This window comes from Solanum stenotomum, chromosome 10, assembly GCF_019186545.1.
Source record: "Solanum stenotomum isolate F172 chromosome 10, ASM1918654v1, whole genome shotgun sequence".
In the NCBI taxonomy this organism is placed as follows: Eukaryota; Viridiplantae; Streptophyta; class Magnoliopsida; order Solanales; family Solanaceae; genus Solanum; species Solanum stenotomum.
In genome coordinates, this window is record NC_064291.1 from 25,524,570 (window position 1) to 25,541,483 (window position 16,914).

At 34.4% G+C, this 16,914-nt stretch overlaps 2 protein-coding genes and 1 pseudogene across 2 annotated transcripts; 1 reads left to right on the top strand and 2 right to left on the bottom strand.

Annotated features, from left to right (window-relative positions):
* Window positions 1-269: 269 nt before the first annotated feature.
* On the top strand, window positions 270-3,838 carry LOC125878276 (uncharacterized). Its single transcript, XM_049559493.1, has 8 exons — window positions 270-539; window positions 640-2,217; window positions 2,290-2,333; window positions 2,410-2,589; window positions 2,745-2,858; window positions 2,943-3,125; window positions 3,374-3,418; window positions 3,515-3,838. Exons 2-8 carry the CDS (start codon window positions 651-653, stop codon window positions 3,647-3,649), a joined length of 2,268 nt encoding a protein of 755 aa, XP_049415450.1. The 5' UTR covers window positions 270-539; window positions 640-650; the 3' UTR covers window positions 3,650-3,838.
* Window positions 3,839-4,732: 894 nt separating this feature from the next.
* On the bottom strand, window positions 4,733-8,624 carry LOC125878297 (hydroxyproline O-arabinosyltransferase 1-like; annotated as a pseudogene).
* Window positions 8,625-10,439: 1,815 nt separating this feature from the next.
* LOC125878289 (hydroxyproline O-arabinosyltransferase 1-like) lies at window positions 10,440-14,881 on the bottom strand. The gene is made up of 7 exons (XM_049559514.1): window positions 14,315-14,881; window positions 13,974-14,243; window positions 13,787-13,884; window positions 13,636-13,705; window positions 12,115-12,186; window positions 11,915-12,028; window positions 10,440-10,735 (listed from the first exon to the last, which is right to left on the bottom strand). The coding sequence occupies exons 1-7, from the start codon at window positions 14,720-14,722 to the stop codon at window positions 10,676-10,678; spliced, it is 1,092 nt and encodes a 363-aa protein (XP_049415471.1). The 5' UTR covers window positions 14,723-14,881; the 3' UTR covers window positions 10,440-10,675.
* Window positions 14,882-16,914: the final 2,033 nt, after the last annotated feature.

The window sequence follows — 16,914 nt, forward strand, 5'->3', positions numbered from 1 at the left end:
ACTTACTTTTCAACAAAAAAAAAATAAAAATGCTGCAATATAGCGAGGCCCATTAAATATATCCTTCAAAGTTATATGATAACCATAGACAAAGGAGGAGCTTAATGGTTAAGACCCTCCACTAACCAAAAGGTTGAGTTTCAAGTCACTTGGGGAACAAAGTGGGAAAGGATTACTGTTGGGCTCCTAGGGTAGGGGGTTTGGGAAATTGAATTCACTGTATCAATGAAAAGTTATTTAGAACTATACTATAACAATGAAATCAGTAACAGTTGTTCTTTCAATGATCATGTCTGTTTATATTCATTAGACTTGATCTTATTCTAGTCCTTCAAATTTTTGTTCTGATTGATTTCTTGGTTTTACATGGGCTTAGACATGGAGGCTCTGAAGGTAATATTTCTCCATCAGTTGAGCAAGCAAATTACTTTCCGGAAGCATCAAATTCATTTATGTCTTGCCTCTGTAACTGTGCTGTTCAGTCGGATGTTTTTGTTGAAAAACATCATTTCATTGGTGAACCTCTGGATACTAATCAGGTAGAACAGAGTGACGTTTCTGGCTTCATTAAGAATTTATTTGCTTGTAAGTTGAATGACAGTCAGAAAGTGCCCTCGGACAATGTGGCCTCTTTGGCAGGAAGTGATTTAATGCGGAATAGGATAAATAAACTGGAGTGTCACTCTTCTCAATGGAGAGATGTTCCCAAAAAGGTGACTGGAGCAGTTAGTCTGACATTTAAGGAACAAACAACAGGTTTCCTGAACATGAATGAAAAAATGAGGGGACAAAGTGCTGATGCCAGTGGAAACAAACCCAGTTGTGATGTTGCTTTTCAAAATGTTGAATATCTAAAGGAGCCAGAAATATCCAATGTTTCTTCTGGAGGATCTGCACCTGTTGTTAGTGAGGCATCTGCAGTGATTCATGACAATGAGTTCACTACTGATGATCAAAAGACTGTGGCAAGTAATGTTGTAGATGAAGGATCAAGAATCAACAGATGTTGGTCATCTAGCGATGCACAAGGCAGTGAACAAAGTGCAGAGTTTCTTGGTGTTGCTTGTGAATTCAACCCCATGGATGCAGGACCATCCAAAGGGTTTGCTGATAATTCTTCTGATAGTCTGATTGATGAACTTCGACTAAGAGATCCCTTAAAATTGAACAAAATGCAGACCCGTTCTAGCTTCAGCATTCAAGAAAAGAGCCACCATATTCAGAAAGTGTCTGATTTCTCCAAAAAGGTGATTAGAAAAAGAACCAAATGGAGAAAGTTGGATATAACTCTTCCTACCGTTTACTCTGCTTGTGGCTATCCAGAGGACACTTGTGGTTCTGGTCTGCAACATCCGTGCAATGATGAAAAAGGTCCCCCCCTATCTGAAAATGGCAGTGCAGAAAAATGTGTGTATTCCATAGAACCAAGTTTCAGAGAAAGGAGATTCAGAATGCGTTCATTGAATACTCTTTCTTGCAGTGGTAAAGTTAATTGCCATGATGCGAAAGCTGTTGGTACTCAGTCAGATCTTTTAAAGGTCAGTGATGATGATACCTTTGTAGCTTGTGAATTACCAAGAAGAAAGAGACTGAAACTGGACACTGCAACACCTGTTAGGCAGGCAAATGAGGGATATTATCTAGGTGTTGACGCTGCAGCTAAGTGCAGTTTGGTAGATACCTCTATGTTTCCTGAGATGCATGAGAAGGCTTATAGAAGGGCTGTAAGACCTATAGTGGGGCAGAAATATGGAGTAATTTCTAATGCGAATCCATCAAAACCAGTCAAATTTGTTTCTCTAAGAAAAATTTGTGACTTATTGGAAAAGTATAGCTCTTCTGGAAACTCCACTGCAAAATTGACTTCTGTAAAATTCAGGAAGGCAAGTGCAAAAGAAAAACATCGATGCATTAACAGTTCTCCATATCTCAAGAAAGTCAAAAGTTGTAATGCCAATTGTGTTGTAACTACCAAAAAATCTAAAAGTCATCTCTTGACATCTAGTGAATTGGATCCTTGCCAATCATTAGAGCAATCCAAAAGAGCCCATTGCCATGGAGGTGAACAAGGGGCTCACTTATTCTACTCTCTAGAGAAGAGAAGGTATGATTACCTTATAGAAACTGGTAATATTGCCGATGGTTCTCTGCCAACTCCACAGAAGCCATTGTCCAAGGAGTTTTACAAACAGGGCCTTAATGAGTTGACACTTGAAGGTATGATTTCAATAACCCGATTCTCAAATCGCTCTAGGGACATTTCTAACAATAATCTGGTTGGTACTGTAGGTATTCATCCAGGAGAAGGAGGTTCTACCTGTGCTCGAACAGAGGTTTGTTGTTTCTTAATAACAGTTTAGATATACTTGACTCCTGGATAAAGATTTTCTAAGATTGTTCTACCTTCAGGGATACAAGGGACGCAAAAAGGAAGGAGTGCGGTATAATCTTCATCAATATTCTGAGTCTGGCGGTGGAGGCCTTGTTGCCCAGGAGCAATTAAATGCCTGGATTCACATAACTGGACAAAAGCCATCAAGAAAGGAGATTCTGAGGCTTCCACCTAAAGATGTTGGATATGATTATCGGGTATGTCTGGAACAGTTGGGTTGCTTGACAATTGTCAAACCTATAGTGTTCCTACTGAGAAGTCACGTGTATAGCTTTTTTAATTCTTGTGCGCTTTGATTTCAGTCTATGCTACCGATGTGTTCTTACTTCTTTTTTACTCTATATTTTTGCAGAAGGAATATGTTCGCTATAAGTACTCCAAAGCGTGGAAGAGTTTGGTTGTGTATAAATCTGGCATTCATGCTCTTGGTCTTTACACGTCTAGGTTTATTTTACAAAGCGAAATGGTCTCATCTGTCTCTATTCTCTTCCTCTGAATTTGTAAGTTTCTCATCAGCAAATTTAACTTTACTTTCACTTTTTACCTCTAGGTTGTTGAATATGTGGGTGAGATAGTGGGGCTCCGTGTGGCTGACAAAAGAGAAATTGAGTACCTGTCAGGAAAGAAATTGCAGCATAAGAGTGCTTGTTATTTCTTTAGGATTAATCAAGAGCATATAGTCGATGCAACCCAAAAGGGAGGGATTGCCCGATTTGTGAACCATTCATGCCTGGTAAGTGTCTTCCACAGCAATTTTGTCCAGTTATTCTCTCTGGTCAATTATGTTACTCTTTCGTATAACTATTTTGATGAAGTGCTTGCTGTTTGACATTTTGTTTCTTTCGTCATCTCTGCTTTAATAATTTTGATGTAATTTATGTTTTTTTTTATAAGAGAAAAAGATATAAAAGATTGATGTCAGTTTGATTGATCAAGTATGATGGACTCAGCTTTTCTTCTTTTGCTAATTCATTTTACCAGCCAAACTGCGTTGCCAGAATCATTTCTGTGAGGAATGAGAAGAAGGTAGATACATTCCACTCTACTTCTTTTCGCTTATATTTTGTTATATTTCATAGTTGTCTCTTATCAGAATATGTTAATAATAGTGTCATAATGCAGGTAGTATTCTTTGCTGAGAGAGATATCTATCCTGGAGAAGAGATAACATATGATTACAATTTTAACCATGAAGATGAAGGAGAAAAAATCCCCTGCTACTGTAATTCAAAGAATTGCCGGCTGTATCTAAACTGACAGAGCTTGATACTTCATAATCTGGGAGCCAATTGAAGTATATGGATGTAATTATTTGGCCTCTGCAGAAGTACGTGCTAATATTCTCGTGAAACGCCAGTACCATTGTTTATAATCTTGTACATTCAGATGTATGTATGTAAATAAATATTTTATTTTTATGTTAAATATCTCGATCTGCAGTTTCTTTTCACCCAGTCTTTTGGTTTCTTGATTTAAAGTTATAGCACCAAACAAATCTTACTTACAATTCTGCTAATAAATGCCTACACCCCAGCAACAACACCATTTCAATTCAAAACAAGTTAGGATTGACTATATACAAATCTTAATTGATCACATTGTTCCACGTAAGTTACATCTCTTGCAAAGTAATTTTACAAAACAGAAATTTTAAAATTGCATCACTAATTGAGCTAACAAATGCAATGTTTTACTGCCTAAAGGTTGAATCAAATGCAATAAGGTGAGTAATACGATGTTGTACGTTAGATGAGTTGAGTTTTACTGAACTGATAACCAAGCTCAAGGAGTTAGGATGCCTAAATGTCAATATGATATATTAACCATCCTCCAGATTGCCATTCTGCAACTTGTAAGGCAATTTAGGATGCATAAATTCTAACTAATTTTTTGAACTGACAGGGAAGCACTTAATTCCACCTAACTAAGATTTGCAAAGCACGAGAATCAATGTTAGGATGGTCAGCATAAAGATGGTTTCACTCAGACCTGAACAGAACAGAAGAGTACAGAACAGAGATGTTTATAGCTCACTTTAACTGCAGCCTAGTAAATTGATAACAAACAAAACCTTGAAGGTATCCAGATTGTTGCTCTATGCATAACACTCTGTCTAACTGAAAGCAACAAATAACAAAAAACTTGAGATCCCCCATCATTGTCGCTAGCAATGGGAAGAGCTGCAACTACTAAACTCATAGTTTCAACATGGCAGCCTACAGCATATGAATAGATTTCCAACTATACACAGAGGTTTGGAACCTATAGGATATAGGACAGATGGAACTGCATACAAGAAAGTTTCAAATATTCTAACAATGCTCATTGGGAGGGAACAAGATTTTCTCATGTGCAACGTGGGTATAGAAACTACAAATTACGAACCCATCATACATCTTGCGTGAGTGGAACAGCTTCAATCACAACACAGTTCTAAGAACCCCAGTTCGGAATGTTAGCTGTAGCTTCATTTACCGTTTTTACCAGAGTAACCTGCCAAAAACAAATACATACATACTCAACTAGAGAAATTGGATGAAAGGTCAAAATAAGATCTCTGTCATTGACCACAGGCACTTCATGCATGCCACAACATCAAAATAGATCTCTCAACATTTAATGTCGATTGTTAGGCACCTTTATGGAGAAGAAAAATATACGTCATCTAAGCTCATTTATAGATCAAAAGAAAATTATTAGGGACATTAGCACTCGGAACATACAGAGATGAAGTATATTTCACAAATAAAATATGTACTAATTATTGTTTGCTTTAAATAAGCCTTGTTTCAGGTCAAATACTTTTTCGTCCCACCCACTATAATTTGCTGTTAAAAGTTCTATCAAAATAAGCTCACTTCCATTTAAGGGAAAGTTACTTAATTGTACACAGTTACCATTAACCAATATATAACCTATCAACTAGATCAATTGTTTTTTTTTTACTTAGACACATAAAAGAAAAAGGAAAAAAAAATAGATTAGGTGAATCTATGAGGGAAAGTTGATATTTGTGGAGCTAGTTCATTTAGGTAGAATTTGTTATGGAATAATTCAAACTGATATTGAAGTATCTGACAGAGTGTAATGAACAGAGTTGACAAAGAAACTAACATATGGAACAGACTTTAAAAGCTAATCATGAAAAAAGCTTAATTTTGTTCTCTACACATTCGAGGCTTCAACTTCTGATCAAGTGAAGAAAACATTCAATTTCTTACCAAGAGCATGATGCAAATGAAGATGAAGGAAATCATCCCTGTTCACTATTTCCATAATTTGAGGGCTATTATAATTGATAATTTCTTCTGATACTTCAAAGCCTTTTGCGAATATCTCACCAGAGTTTAGAATTTGGAAAACTTTACATGCTACTAGTAAATATTTTAGTACAAGATGATAAGACTCTTTTGTACCTTTTCACTTCTACCACCATTATTTCTAAAGTAAATCATCCATTGAGTAAAAAGATAGCAATGCCAGTGTTAACAGCAATAGAGAAAGCAAAACAAAATAGAAATGGACGTTATCAGTAAAGTAATTATGAGCTTTATTTTTAAAATATATTTGAACAATAAGATATGATTTTAATTATTAGATGTATAATTTGATAATAAGAAAAAAAATGCCTCCGGATTCCTGGACCCCTTCTTGTTATGACCTGGTAATTAAAGCTTAAGATAGAGACTGACTAAGACAGGAAACCATACCACGCTCTCTGGAACACCAGGTGGAGGCAGAGAAAGGTTCTTCGGTGGTCAGGTATTATCATTTGATCTTTTGTCGAATTTCCAGTCTCCAATTTTTCCATAGGTCATCTTGCCCTGAAATGCATGTTCTTCCCATCAATCATCATTATGTTTATTACATGTAACTTGGTATTCTCATAGTCATAAGAAGTGGCTATTACCTTCATATCATAGTCACATCCATATGTGTAATGAATTATGAACACCTTGCCTATTTCTGTATCCCAAGGAGGCTGAAAACATTCAACAATTCATGGAAAATTAGATTTCTGGTACATAAGGAAGAAATAATGCAATGAAACTTCACCTCACAACCAAATAATGATTTAAATTTTCAGATGTACTCCCCATGAAACAAATAAAACCACATTAAGCAGGAAGTCTTTGCAACTTTGGTATATGAAAAGCAGAAAAGCAATGCTGCTAACCACACCAATGAAAAGGTTTAAAGGAATGAAATCGGGTCTATCTGAGATAAATCTTACTGTATCAGCAGATGCATATATGGAACAGATGAAGGTTTGAGAGTAGACGAGGAGAGCTGTGCTATTTCAGTTTGCTCAAAGTAGTGCAAACTTCTAAAGATCGTATAAAGGCAAAAGCTACAGGAAATTGATACTTCTTACAAGAATTGCATTGCCATTGAAATTACAACTCCTGTCTTTACGCATGTTCCAGATATAGAATCAAAATATATAGACTAAAAGGGCTCATTTTGCTGGGGAACAAGTTATCCCATGATAAATTATCCTGGAATTAGTTATCCCACCCTCAATGCAGGATAAAAATAACACTACAATCCTGGGATAACTGATCCTAGGAAAGTTATCCCGCGATTTTATCTCAACCAAACATGAGATAAACTCATCAGAAAATTAATTCTGAGATTAGTTGTCAACTTATTCTTCGTACCAAATGAGCCCTAAGAGTTTTCTAGTGAAGCTACAAATTTCTCTTAAAAAGAAAAGGTTTAATGTTTTACCAAAATTCATACTTCTGCAACAATTTTTGTCTCTATTGCTAAGGGGAGATGAAGCATCTCACAGAGGAAGTCTTCAGCACATGAAATATAAACATCAAATCTTTGGTTTCATTGTGTATAAATAAACAAATGGCTATTCTAGAACCTGGATGGTATGAAAGCCTTTTCTCAGAAACCTCTTCAAATTTGGCCTATGTTTATATCCAGAAATATGTCAGTGCTATAAGCAAGTCCCAAATGCACAATATACTTTGGAACTCTGGGTGTTTTTTCAGTAATGAAACTAGCACTTTTACCGGATCAAAGAAAAATAACCCACACACCATAGCTGAATAATTTGTTTGGGCAACAGCATATCTTCTTTATTTCTGTTTTGGCTTGGAGTGGAAAAGGCAATAATGTAAACTAACAATGGAATAATTAAATAGGAAAACAAATGATGATACCTGAATCATGAATTCCTTGTGCAATACATTACCGACATTATGCAAAGCAGATGCAACTGCATAGGCATACCTGCATATGAATTAATAAAGTTGAGGCAATTTGTGATTATGCATTATTATTTTTCAGTAATTAGGTAGGGCAGGGTGATTACATCTCAAGCACCCAACCAAAGGCTTTGTCTGCTTCAGGATCCTTTTTCATGGCCAAAGAAACATTCATCCATGTGGGAGCTATCTTCTTTAAAGCTTCCTAAAGTAACTTTTTTCGTTTAGAAAAGCAACAGGAAGAATTAAGTAACAAACTTATTAAAAGAAATAATGAAGTACCTAGGTAACAATAACAGGGGAACTTCCTATGGGATCAATATCAGTTATAGTTCCGTTTTGTTGAGGGAAGAACTTTCTTAGTACAGACTCTAACTTTTTGGGTTCAATGCAAAAGAAAGGAAATGCAGCTCCAAGTTCATCTTTAGATAGGTTAGGGATGGTCTTGACAATAACATGATCTGGTTCTGACATCAATATGTAGTCTTCTTCATTTTGTGCTTGTTGGAGCCATTGAACAAAAGCCCATGGTCTATTGAGGACAATATAACCCTGAAATTGACATGGAGATGTGAGAAAATGAATAGGAAATTGTAGATAGTTGTAATAAATTGATTGACCTGATCCATTCCAGAAGGAAGTGGTTGAGCAACAAAAGTAGGGATCTCATCCATGAATCTATCTGATTTACCAGAATGTAAGATCTTTGTAAAGCCACCCATCTCAGAATTAGGTTCATCTTTAAACTTTTTGAACCAGTAATACATAATCCTACACTGCCAAGTGTTATAAACAGAATCATCAGATTTAACAGCTATATGAAACAACCTCTTCTTCTTGTTGCTGTTGTTATTTGATCTCTCCAATGGCATCTTGATAATTGGTTCTTGAGAAAACAACGTTTTTGCAGAAGATGGTCCTGGGAATTCTTGCTTGAAAGAAGCATTTGCTGAGATTAATGCTGCTGAAAACGTAATCACAACTGTGATGAACATTTTCCCCCAACCCATTTTTGTCTTTTCACTCAACTTCCACATTCACTCGAATTTGGTGTGGGAAGGAAGTGGAGCCGCTCTCACACAAAATCGTTGACTTTATTTCCTAAATCCCTTTACAACTGAAAATTCACTTCACCAATTTCTTTTAAGCAGCCGCCTCTCATAATCATCAAATCCCTTCACTATTACTCCATCTGGTCTCTAATTATTGTTCTCTCTTGAAATGACACCCGTTAATAAAACAATAATTGATATAGTGAGTTTATTATTTTACTCTATTGATTATAAAGTGGATGAAATAAAAACTTAAGATTTTCAAAATATCTACATTTTTCAAAATAATAAATTGAGGGTAAAATAGAGAAAAAAAGTTTGTCATTTCTTAATTTGTCAAAATAGACATGTAATTAGGAACAACTAAAAAAGAAAAAGTGGACAAGTAATTAAGGACAAAGGAAACACTAGGCGTTTTGCCATCACATTTATCATCCAATTTCATTAAATTGTGATTTTAAAATTTTTAAATATAAAACTTGATCCATAAATTTAGAATTTTTTTTTTTTTACCATTAATAGGTGGACGCTTAGGATGGAGCGCACCTGTCATTGGAATATAACCAAAGAATGAGTTAGAAAGAAATTATATATATAAAAAAAAAGCTTCCTTCAAGAAGTCACCAAAAAAGTAATTGAAATCGCTATATATATCCAAAGGTTTATAGTAGATCACGGTGGAAATTCGTGGAAGATGACTCCAAAAGACGTATTAAAGGATAGAAAAGACAGAAATGTTAGCTAGGTCCATACTAAATTTCTTGAATCAAGATGAATTTACTCGTTGAAGCATGTAACGGTAGCTCTAAATGGATCATTTTCATTGAATTATGTAGTATATACATATAGTCCAAGAGGAGTAAATTCATTGATGAATGAATTCCATTTATTGCCTATAAATACCTAGATTCCTACACTCTAAAATTTCTCTTTCATTACATTATTGATCAAGGCAATACTCTTAAGAATACACACATCAATTCCTTTGATTTGGGAGATAGTTAATACTTTGAAGTTATATTTGGGATTGAAGTTGAAGTAACGAAATCTGAAGATTACCATTACTTTCATTTATTAAATTACAATATTGTTCTTTATAAAATTATTTAATAACACATCTATTTGCTTAATATCTAATTTACTAGTGAAGTTGATTCATGTGTTTTTAACCTCGTGACAAATTTAATTGTAACAATATCCTAATAAACAATTTGATGCTCTCTGTGGGGGCTAGGACAGTTGTGATATTGGTTTAACTCATTGCTCTACTTATCCACTTGCTTAGATATATTTATTTTTCAAAAACACTTATGATAATCAGGAACCATAACAGAAACCCGGTAGAACGATAATTCGCCAATAGTGCCCAAGACTAGGCAGATCATCATGAGGAGCATTCCATCGTTCTACTACAGTACAGAGCGTGACAAACTCTCGACTCTGTCCCATATTTCAGGACACAGGCGATCATATGTAAAATAAATATCCAACTTATGAGGTCGAGGTCAAACCACAAGGATTGGTATATAGGACTCTTCAATTGATTTTCACCACTCAAACATGATAGTGAATTGAATTCTAACTAGTACAGAGGATGTTTGTAGCTCACTTTAACTGCAGCCTAGTAAATTGATAACAAGCAAAACCTTGAAGTTATCCAGATTGTTGCTCTATGCAGAACATATTGTCCAACTGAAAGCAACAAATAACAAAAAACTTGAGATCCCCCATCATTGTCGCTAGGAATGGGAAGAGCTGCAACTAGTAAACTAATAGTTTCAACATGGCAGTCTACTGCATATGAATAGATTTGCAACTATACACAGAGGTTTGGAACATATAGGATAAAGGACAGATGGAACTGCATACAAGAAAGTTTCAAATATTCTAACAATGATCATTGGGAGGGAACAAGATTTTTCTCGTGTGCAACATGGGTATAGAAACTACAAACTACAAACCCATCACACATCTTGCGTGAGTGGAATAGCTTCAATCACAACACAGTTCTAAGAACCCCAGTTCGGAATGTTAGCTGTAGCTTCATTCACCATTTTTACCAGAGTAACCTGCCAAAAACAAATACATTCATACTCAACTTGAGAAATTGGATGAAAGGTCAAAATAAGATCTCTGTCATCGACCACAGGCACTTCATGCATGCCACAACATCAAAATAGATCTCTCAACATTAAATGTGGATTGTAAGGCACCATTATGGAGAAGAAAAATATACGTCATCTAAGCTCATTTATAGATCAAAAGAAAATTATTAGGGGCATTTGCACTTGGAACATACAGAGATGAAGTATATTTCAAAAATAAAATATGTACTAATTATTGTTTGCTTAAATAAGCCTTGTTTCAGGTCAAATACTTTTTCGTCCCACCCACTATAATTTGCTGTTAAAAGTTCTATCGAAATACGCTCACTTCGAGTTAAGGGAAAGTTACTTAATTGTACACAGTTACCATTAACCAATATATAACCTATCAACTAGATCAATTGTTTTTTTTTTACTTAGACACATAAAAGAAAAAGGGAAAAAATAGATTAGGTGAATCTATAAGGGAAAGTTGATATTTGTGGAGCTAGTTCATTAAGTTAGAATTTGTTTTGGAATAATTCAAACTGATATTGAAGTATCTGACAGAGTGTAATGAACAGAGTTGACAAAGAAACTAACATATGGAACAGACTTTAAAAGCTAATCATGAAAAAAGTTTAATTTTGTTCTCTACACATTCGAGGCTTCAACTTCTGATCAAGTGAAGAAAGCATTCAATTTCTTACCAAGAGAATGATGCAAATGGAGATGAAGGAAATCATCCATTAATAATTTCTTCTGATAATTCAAAACCTTTTCCGAATATCTCACCAGAGTTCCGAATTTGGAAAATTTTACATGCTACTAGTAAATATTTTAGTACAAGATGATAAGACTCTTTTGTACCTATTCACTTCTACCACCATTATTTCGAAAGTAAATCATCCATTGAGTAAAAAGATAGCAATGCCAGTGTTAACAGCAATAGAGAAGCAAAACAAAATAGAAATGGACATTTATCAGTAAAGTAATTATGAGCTTTATTTTTAAAATATATTTGAACAATAAGATATGATTTTAATTATTAGATGTATAATTTGATAATAAGAAAAAAAATGCCTCCTGATTCCTGGACCCCTTCTTGTTATGATCTGGTAATTAAAGCTTAAGACGGAGACTGACTAAGACAGGAAACCATACCACGCTCTCTGGAACACCAGGTGGAGGCAGAGAAAGGTTCTTCGGTGGCCAGGTATTATCATATGATCTTTTGTCGAATCTCCACTCTCCAATTTTTCCATAGGTCATCTTGCCCTGAAATGCATGTTCTTCCCATCAATCATCATTATGTTTATTACATGTAACTTGGTATTCTCATAGTCGTAGGAAGTGGCTATTACCTTCATATCATAGTCACATCCGTATGTGTAATGAATTATGAACGCCTTGCCTATTTCTGTATCCCAAGGAGGCTGAAAACATTCAACAATACATGGAAAATTAGATTTCTGGTACATAAGGAAGAAATAATACAATGAAACTTCACCTCACAACCAAATAACGATTTAAATTTTCAAATGTACTCCCCATGAAACAAATAAAACCACATTAACCAGGAAGTCTTTGCAACTTTGGTATATGAAAAGCAGAAAAGCAATGCTGCTAACCACACCAATGAAAAGGTTAAAGGAATGAAATCGGGTCCATCTGAGATAAATCTTACTGTATCAGCAGATGCATATATGGAACAGACGAAGGTTTGAGAGTAAACGAGGAGAGCTATGCTATTTCAGTTTGCTCAAAGTAGTGCAAACTTCTAAAGATCGTACGAAAATTAAGAGGAAAAGGCAAAAGCTACAGGAAATTGATACTTCTTACAAGAATTGCATTGCCATTCAAATTACAACTCCTGTCTTTACACATGTTCCAGACATAGAATCAAAATTTATAGACAAAAAAGGCTCATTTTGCTGGGGAACAAGTTATCCCAGGATTAATTATCCCAGAATTAGTTATCCCACCCTCAATGCAGGATAAAAATAACAATACAATCCTGGGATAACTGATCCCGGGAAAGTTATCCCGCGATTTTATCTCAACCAAACATGAGATAAGCTCATCAGAAAATTAATTCCGGGATTAGTTGTCAACTTATTTTTCGTACCAAACAAGCCCTAAGACTTTTTCTAGTGAAGCAACAATTTTTTTTTAAAAAGAAAAGGTTTAATGTTTTACCAAAATTCATACTTCTGCAACAATTTTTGTCTCTATTGCTAAAGGGGGATGAAGCATCTCACAGAGGAAGTCTTCAGCACATGAAATATAAGCATCAAATTTTTGGTTTCATTGTGTATAGAATAAACAAATGGCTATTCTAGAACCTGGATGCTATGAAAGCCTTTTCTCAGAAACCTCTTCAAATTTGGCCTATGTTTATATCTAGAAAAATCTCAGTGCTATAAGCAAGTCCCTAATGCACAATATACTTTGGAACTCTTAGATAGGCACTCAAATCAGATGGAAAAGGTGTATACTGATCCATGAATCAAAGAATACATTCACTTGGCTTTCCCTTGGCAATATTCTACATTCATTATCACTTTCAAAAATAGTTGTCTTATTTGTATTAGTAGTTAAGGTAGCATTCTATACAAGGTAGTTACTGAGCATAGCATCTGAAAATGCATTAGTACTTGACACCAGTGATTCGTTTTGCTATACATCGTAAGCATCTTCTGGGTGTTTTTTCAGTAATGAAACTTGCACTTTTACCGGATCAAAGAAAAATAACCCACACACCATAGCTGAATAACTTGTTTGGGCAACAGCATTCTTCTTTATTTCTGTTTTGGCTTGGAGTGGAAAAGGCAATAATGTAAACTATCAATGGAATAAATAAATAGGAAAACAAATGATGATACCTGAATCATGAATTCCTTGTGCAATACATTACCGACATTATGCAAAGCAGATGCAACTGCATAGGCATACCTGCATATGAATTATAAAGTTGAGACAATTTGTGATTATGCATTATTATTTTTCAGTAACTAGGTAGGGCAGGGTGATTACATCTCAAGCACCCAACCAAAGGCTTTGTCTGCTTCAGGATCCTTTTTCATGGCCAAAGAAACATTCATCCATGTGGGAGCTATCTTCTTTAAAGCTTCCTAAAGGGAATTTTTTTGGTTAAGAAAAGCAACAGGAAGAATTAAGTAACAAACATATATATATAAAAAAAAAAATAGTAATGAAGTACCTTGCTAACAATGACAGGTGAATTTCCTATGGGATCAATATCGGTTATAGGTCCGTTTTGTTGAGGGAAGAACTTTCTTAGTACAGATTCGTACTTTTTGGGTTCAATGTAAAAGAAAGGAAATGCAGCTCCAAGTCCATCTTTAGATAGGTTAGGGATGGGCTTGACAATAACATGATCTGGTTCTGACATCAATATGTAGTCTTCTTCAATTTGTGCTTGTTGGAGCCATTGAACAAAAGCCCATGGTCTATTGAGGACAATATAACCCTGAAATTGACATGTTGAGATGTGAGAAAAGGAATAGGAAATTGTAGATAGTCTCTAATAAATTTATTGACCTGATCCATTCCAGAAGGAAGTGGTTGAGCAACAAAAGTAGGGATCTCATCCATGAATCTATCTGATTTTCCAGAATGTAAGATCCTTGTAAAGCCACCCATCTCAGAATTAGGTTCATCTTTAAACTTTTTGAACCAGTAATACATAATCCTACACTGCCAAGTGTTATAAACAGAATCAGAAGATGTAACAGCTGTATGAAACAACCTCTTGTTGTTGTTGTTGTTGTTATTTGATCTCTCTAATGGCATCTTGATAATTGGATCTTGAGAAAATAACGTTTTTGCTGAAGATGGGCCAGGAAATTCTTGCTTGAAAGAAGCATTTGCTGAGATGAGAATGTTGTATGTGATTAATGCTGCTGAAAACGTAATCACAACTGTGAAGAACATTTTCCCCCAACCCATTTTTCTTCTTCAATCAACTTCCACCTTTACTCGATGAAACGGGTATATTATACTGAAAGGAAGGAAGGTGATAGCAAAGTCTTCTCCTGCTCAGCTGGTAGGGAGTTGGTGTGGGAAGGAAGTGGAGCCTCTCACACAAAAAACGTTGACTATATTTCCTAAATAAAAAAAACTCACTATACAGCCCGCCTCTCATAATTCATCAAATCCCTTCACTACTACTTGCCATTTTGCCATCACATTTACCATCCAATTTCATGTTTTGAATTCAAATCAACCTTATGCATATAATTTTAATTTCAAATTATCCCCATTTAAAAAATATATATATGATTGTAATTTTTTAATTGTGATTTTAATTTTTTAAAATATGAAACTTTATCCATAAATTTATGCATAGATTTTTTTTTTAAACCATTACTAGGTGGACGCTTAGGATGGAGCGCATATGTCATTGGAATATAACCAAAGAATGAGTTAGAAAGAAATCATAAGAAAAGCTTCCTTCAAGAAGTTACTGAAAAAATAATTGAAATCACTATATATCCAAATGTTAGTAATTTCCATGGACAGTCACTCATGTTTAAGAAATTACCTAGGAATATCACTTATGTTTGTTTTAGGACCACAATACCACCCAACTTTACCTCTTTTCCTCAAAATATACTTGACAAAAAAAAAAAACATTATCTCTCTCCTAATAGGATGTCATGTCACATTATTCCTTTTTTATTATTAACATTTTTTAATTCCTTTTTTATTATTAACATTTTTTTTAATTCTTTAAAAACATTATATCTTTTGTAGTTTGACAATATGGTTACCTTATTACTCTAATGAATTAAAATATCAACAAAAAGGGAGTCCGAAGCCAAAAGGGTCATTTTTTTCCTTCAAAAAACAAAAACGGCACATCAAAAAAAAAAATTAACCAAAAGGGAAAAATCGCTCCTGACGAAGCAATTTTCTTTTGACAAAAATTGACGCAGTTTCGTTAAAAGAAATAAAAATCACTGCCCTTAGCAGCGATTTTTTTTTAACAAAACATTATTTCTTTAAAATCGCTGCTATAACAACATTTTTATATATATAAAAAAAATAAAGAACAAGTTTTAAATTACATAAATTTCCGGCGGCAGCCAATTAAATAAAAACAAGTTTTTAAAGAAAAATTCGCTGCCGAGGCAGCGGTTTTCAATTTTAATTTTTTTTTTTAATTTTCATTTATATCGCTGAAAGGGTAAAAAAAATTTAAAACAAAGTTTTTTTATGAAAATCGATGACTTCAGTTTTTATTTTTTAAAATTTTTTATTAAATTCTCTGTAAGGGTAGGATTTTTTTTTAAAAAAATTAATTTCTTAAACAAAATCGAACTTTTAAAAAAAAAATCTTAAACAAAATTGCTGCTATATAGCAGCGATTTTACTTTTATATATATATATATAAACGCTGCTATAACAGCGATTTTAAAGAAAAAATATTTTTTTGAGAAAATCTTTGCGAAGGCAACGATTTTTATTTCTTTTAGCGGAATGACGTCAATTTTTGTTAGAACAAAATCGCTCCTGACGGAGCGATTTTGCCCTTTTGGATATTTTTTTTTATGTGTCGTTTTTGTTTTTTAAAGGAAAAATTGTCCTTTTGGCTCCGTACTCAACAAAAATGTGCCATTGCCCATTAGTGCCCATATAAAAACATTATCTCGCTTGGAAAACCGGAGGAAGCCACATATTTTCTTGAAGAATCGGAGGAGCTCATATTTGGATTTGCCACCTAATCCCCCAGAACTAGGGTAGAAATTTTTGGGCTATGTAATTTTTTTTTACTAGGTAATATGGGTTGTCTAAATTTTTTTTAAAAAATGTTAATAATAAAAAAGGAATAATGTGACATGGCATCCTATTAGGAGAAAGATAATGTTTTTTTGTGTCAAGTATATTTTGAGGAAAAGAGGTAAAGTTGAGTGATATTGTGGTCCTAAAACAAACATAAGTGATATTCCTAGGTAATTTTCCAAACATGGGTGACTATCCAGGGAAATTACTCTCCAAATGTTTATTGCAGATAACGTTGGAAATTCATGGAAGATGACATAAGACTTGTGGCCAAAAGACGTATTAAAGGAAAGAAGGGACAGGAATATTAGCTAGGTCCATACTAGATTTCGTGAATCACGACAAATTTACCCGTT

Excerpts from the sequence above, each read along its gene's own strand:
- LOC125878289 (XM_049559514.1), bottom strand. The coding sequence starts at position 14,722 with ATGGGTTGGGGGAAAATGTTCTTCACAGTTGTGATTACGTTTTCAGCA. Across the intron at positions 14,244-14,314 it reads TTCCTTCTGGAATGGATCAG|GGTTATATTGTCCTCAATAG; the intron begins GTCAATAAATTT and ends TGTCAATTTCAG. Across the intron at positions 13,885-13,973 it reads CACCTGTCATTGTTAGCAAG|GAAGCTTTAAAGAAGATAGC; the intron begins GTACTTCATTAC and ends AATTCCCTTTAG.
- LOC125878276 (XM_049559493.1), top strand. The coding sequence starts at position 651 with ATGCGGAATAGGATAAATAAACTGGAGTGTCACTCTTCTCAATGGAGA. Across the intron at positions 2,218-2,289 it reads TAATGAGTTGACACTTGAAG|GTATTCATCCAGGAGAAGGA; the intron begins GTATGATTTCAA and ends TTGGTACTGTAG. Across the intron at positions 3,126-3,373 it reads TTGTGAACCATTCATGCCTG|CCAAACTGCGTTGCCAGAAT; the intron begins GTAAGTGTCTTC and ends TCATTTTACCAG.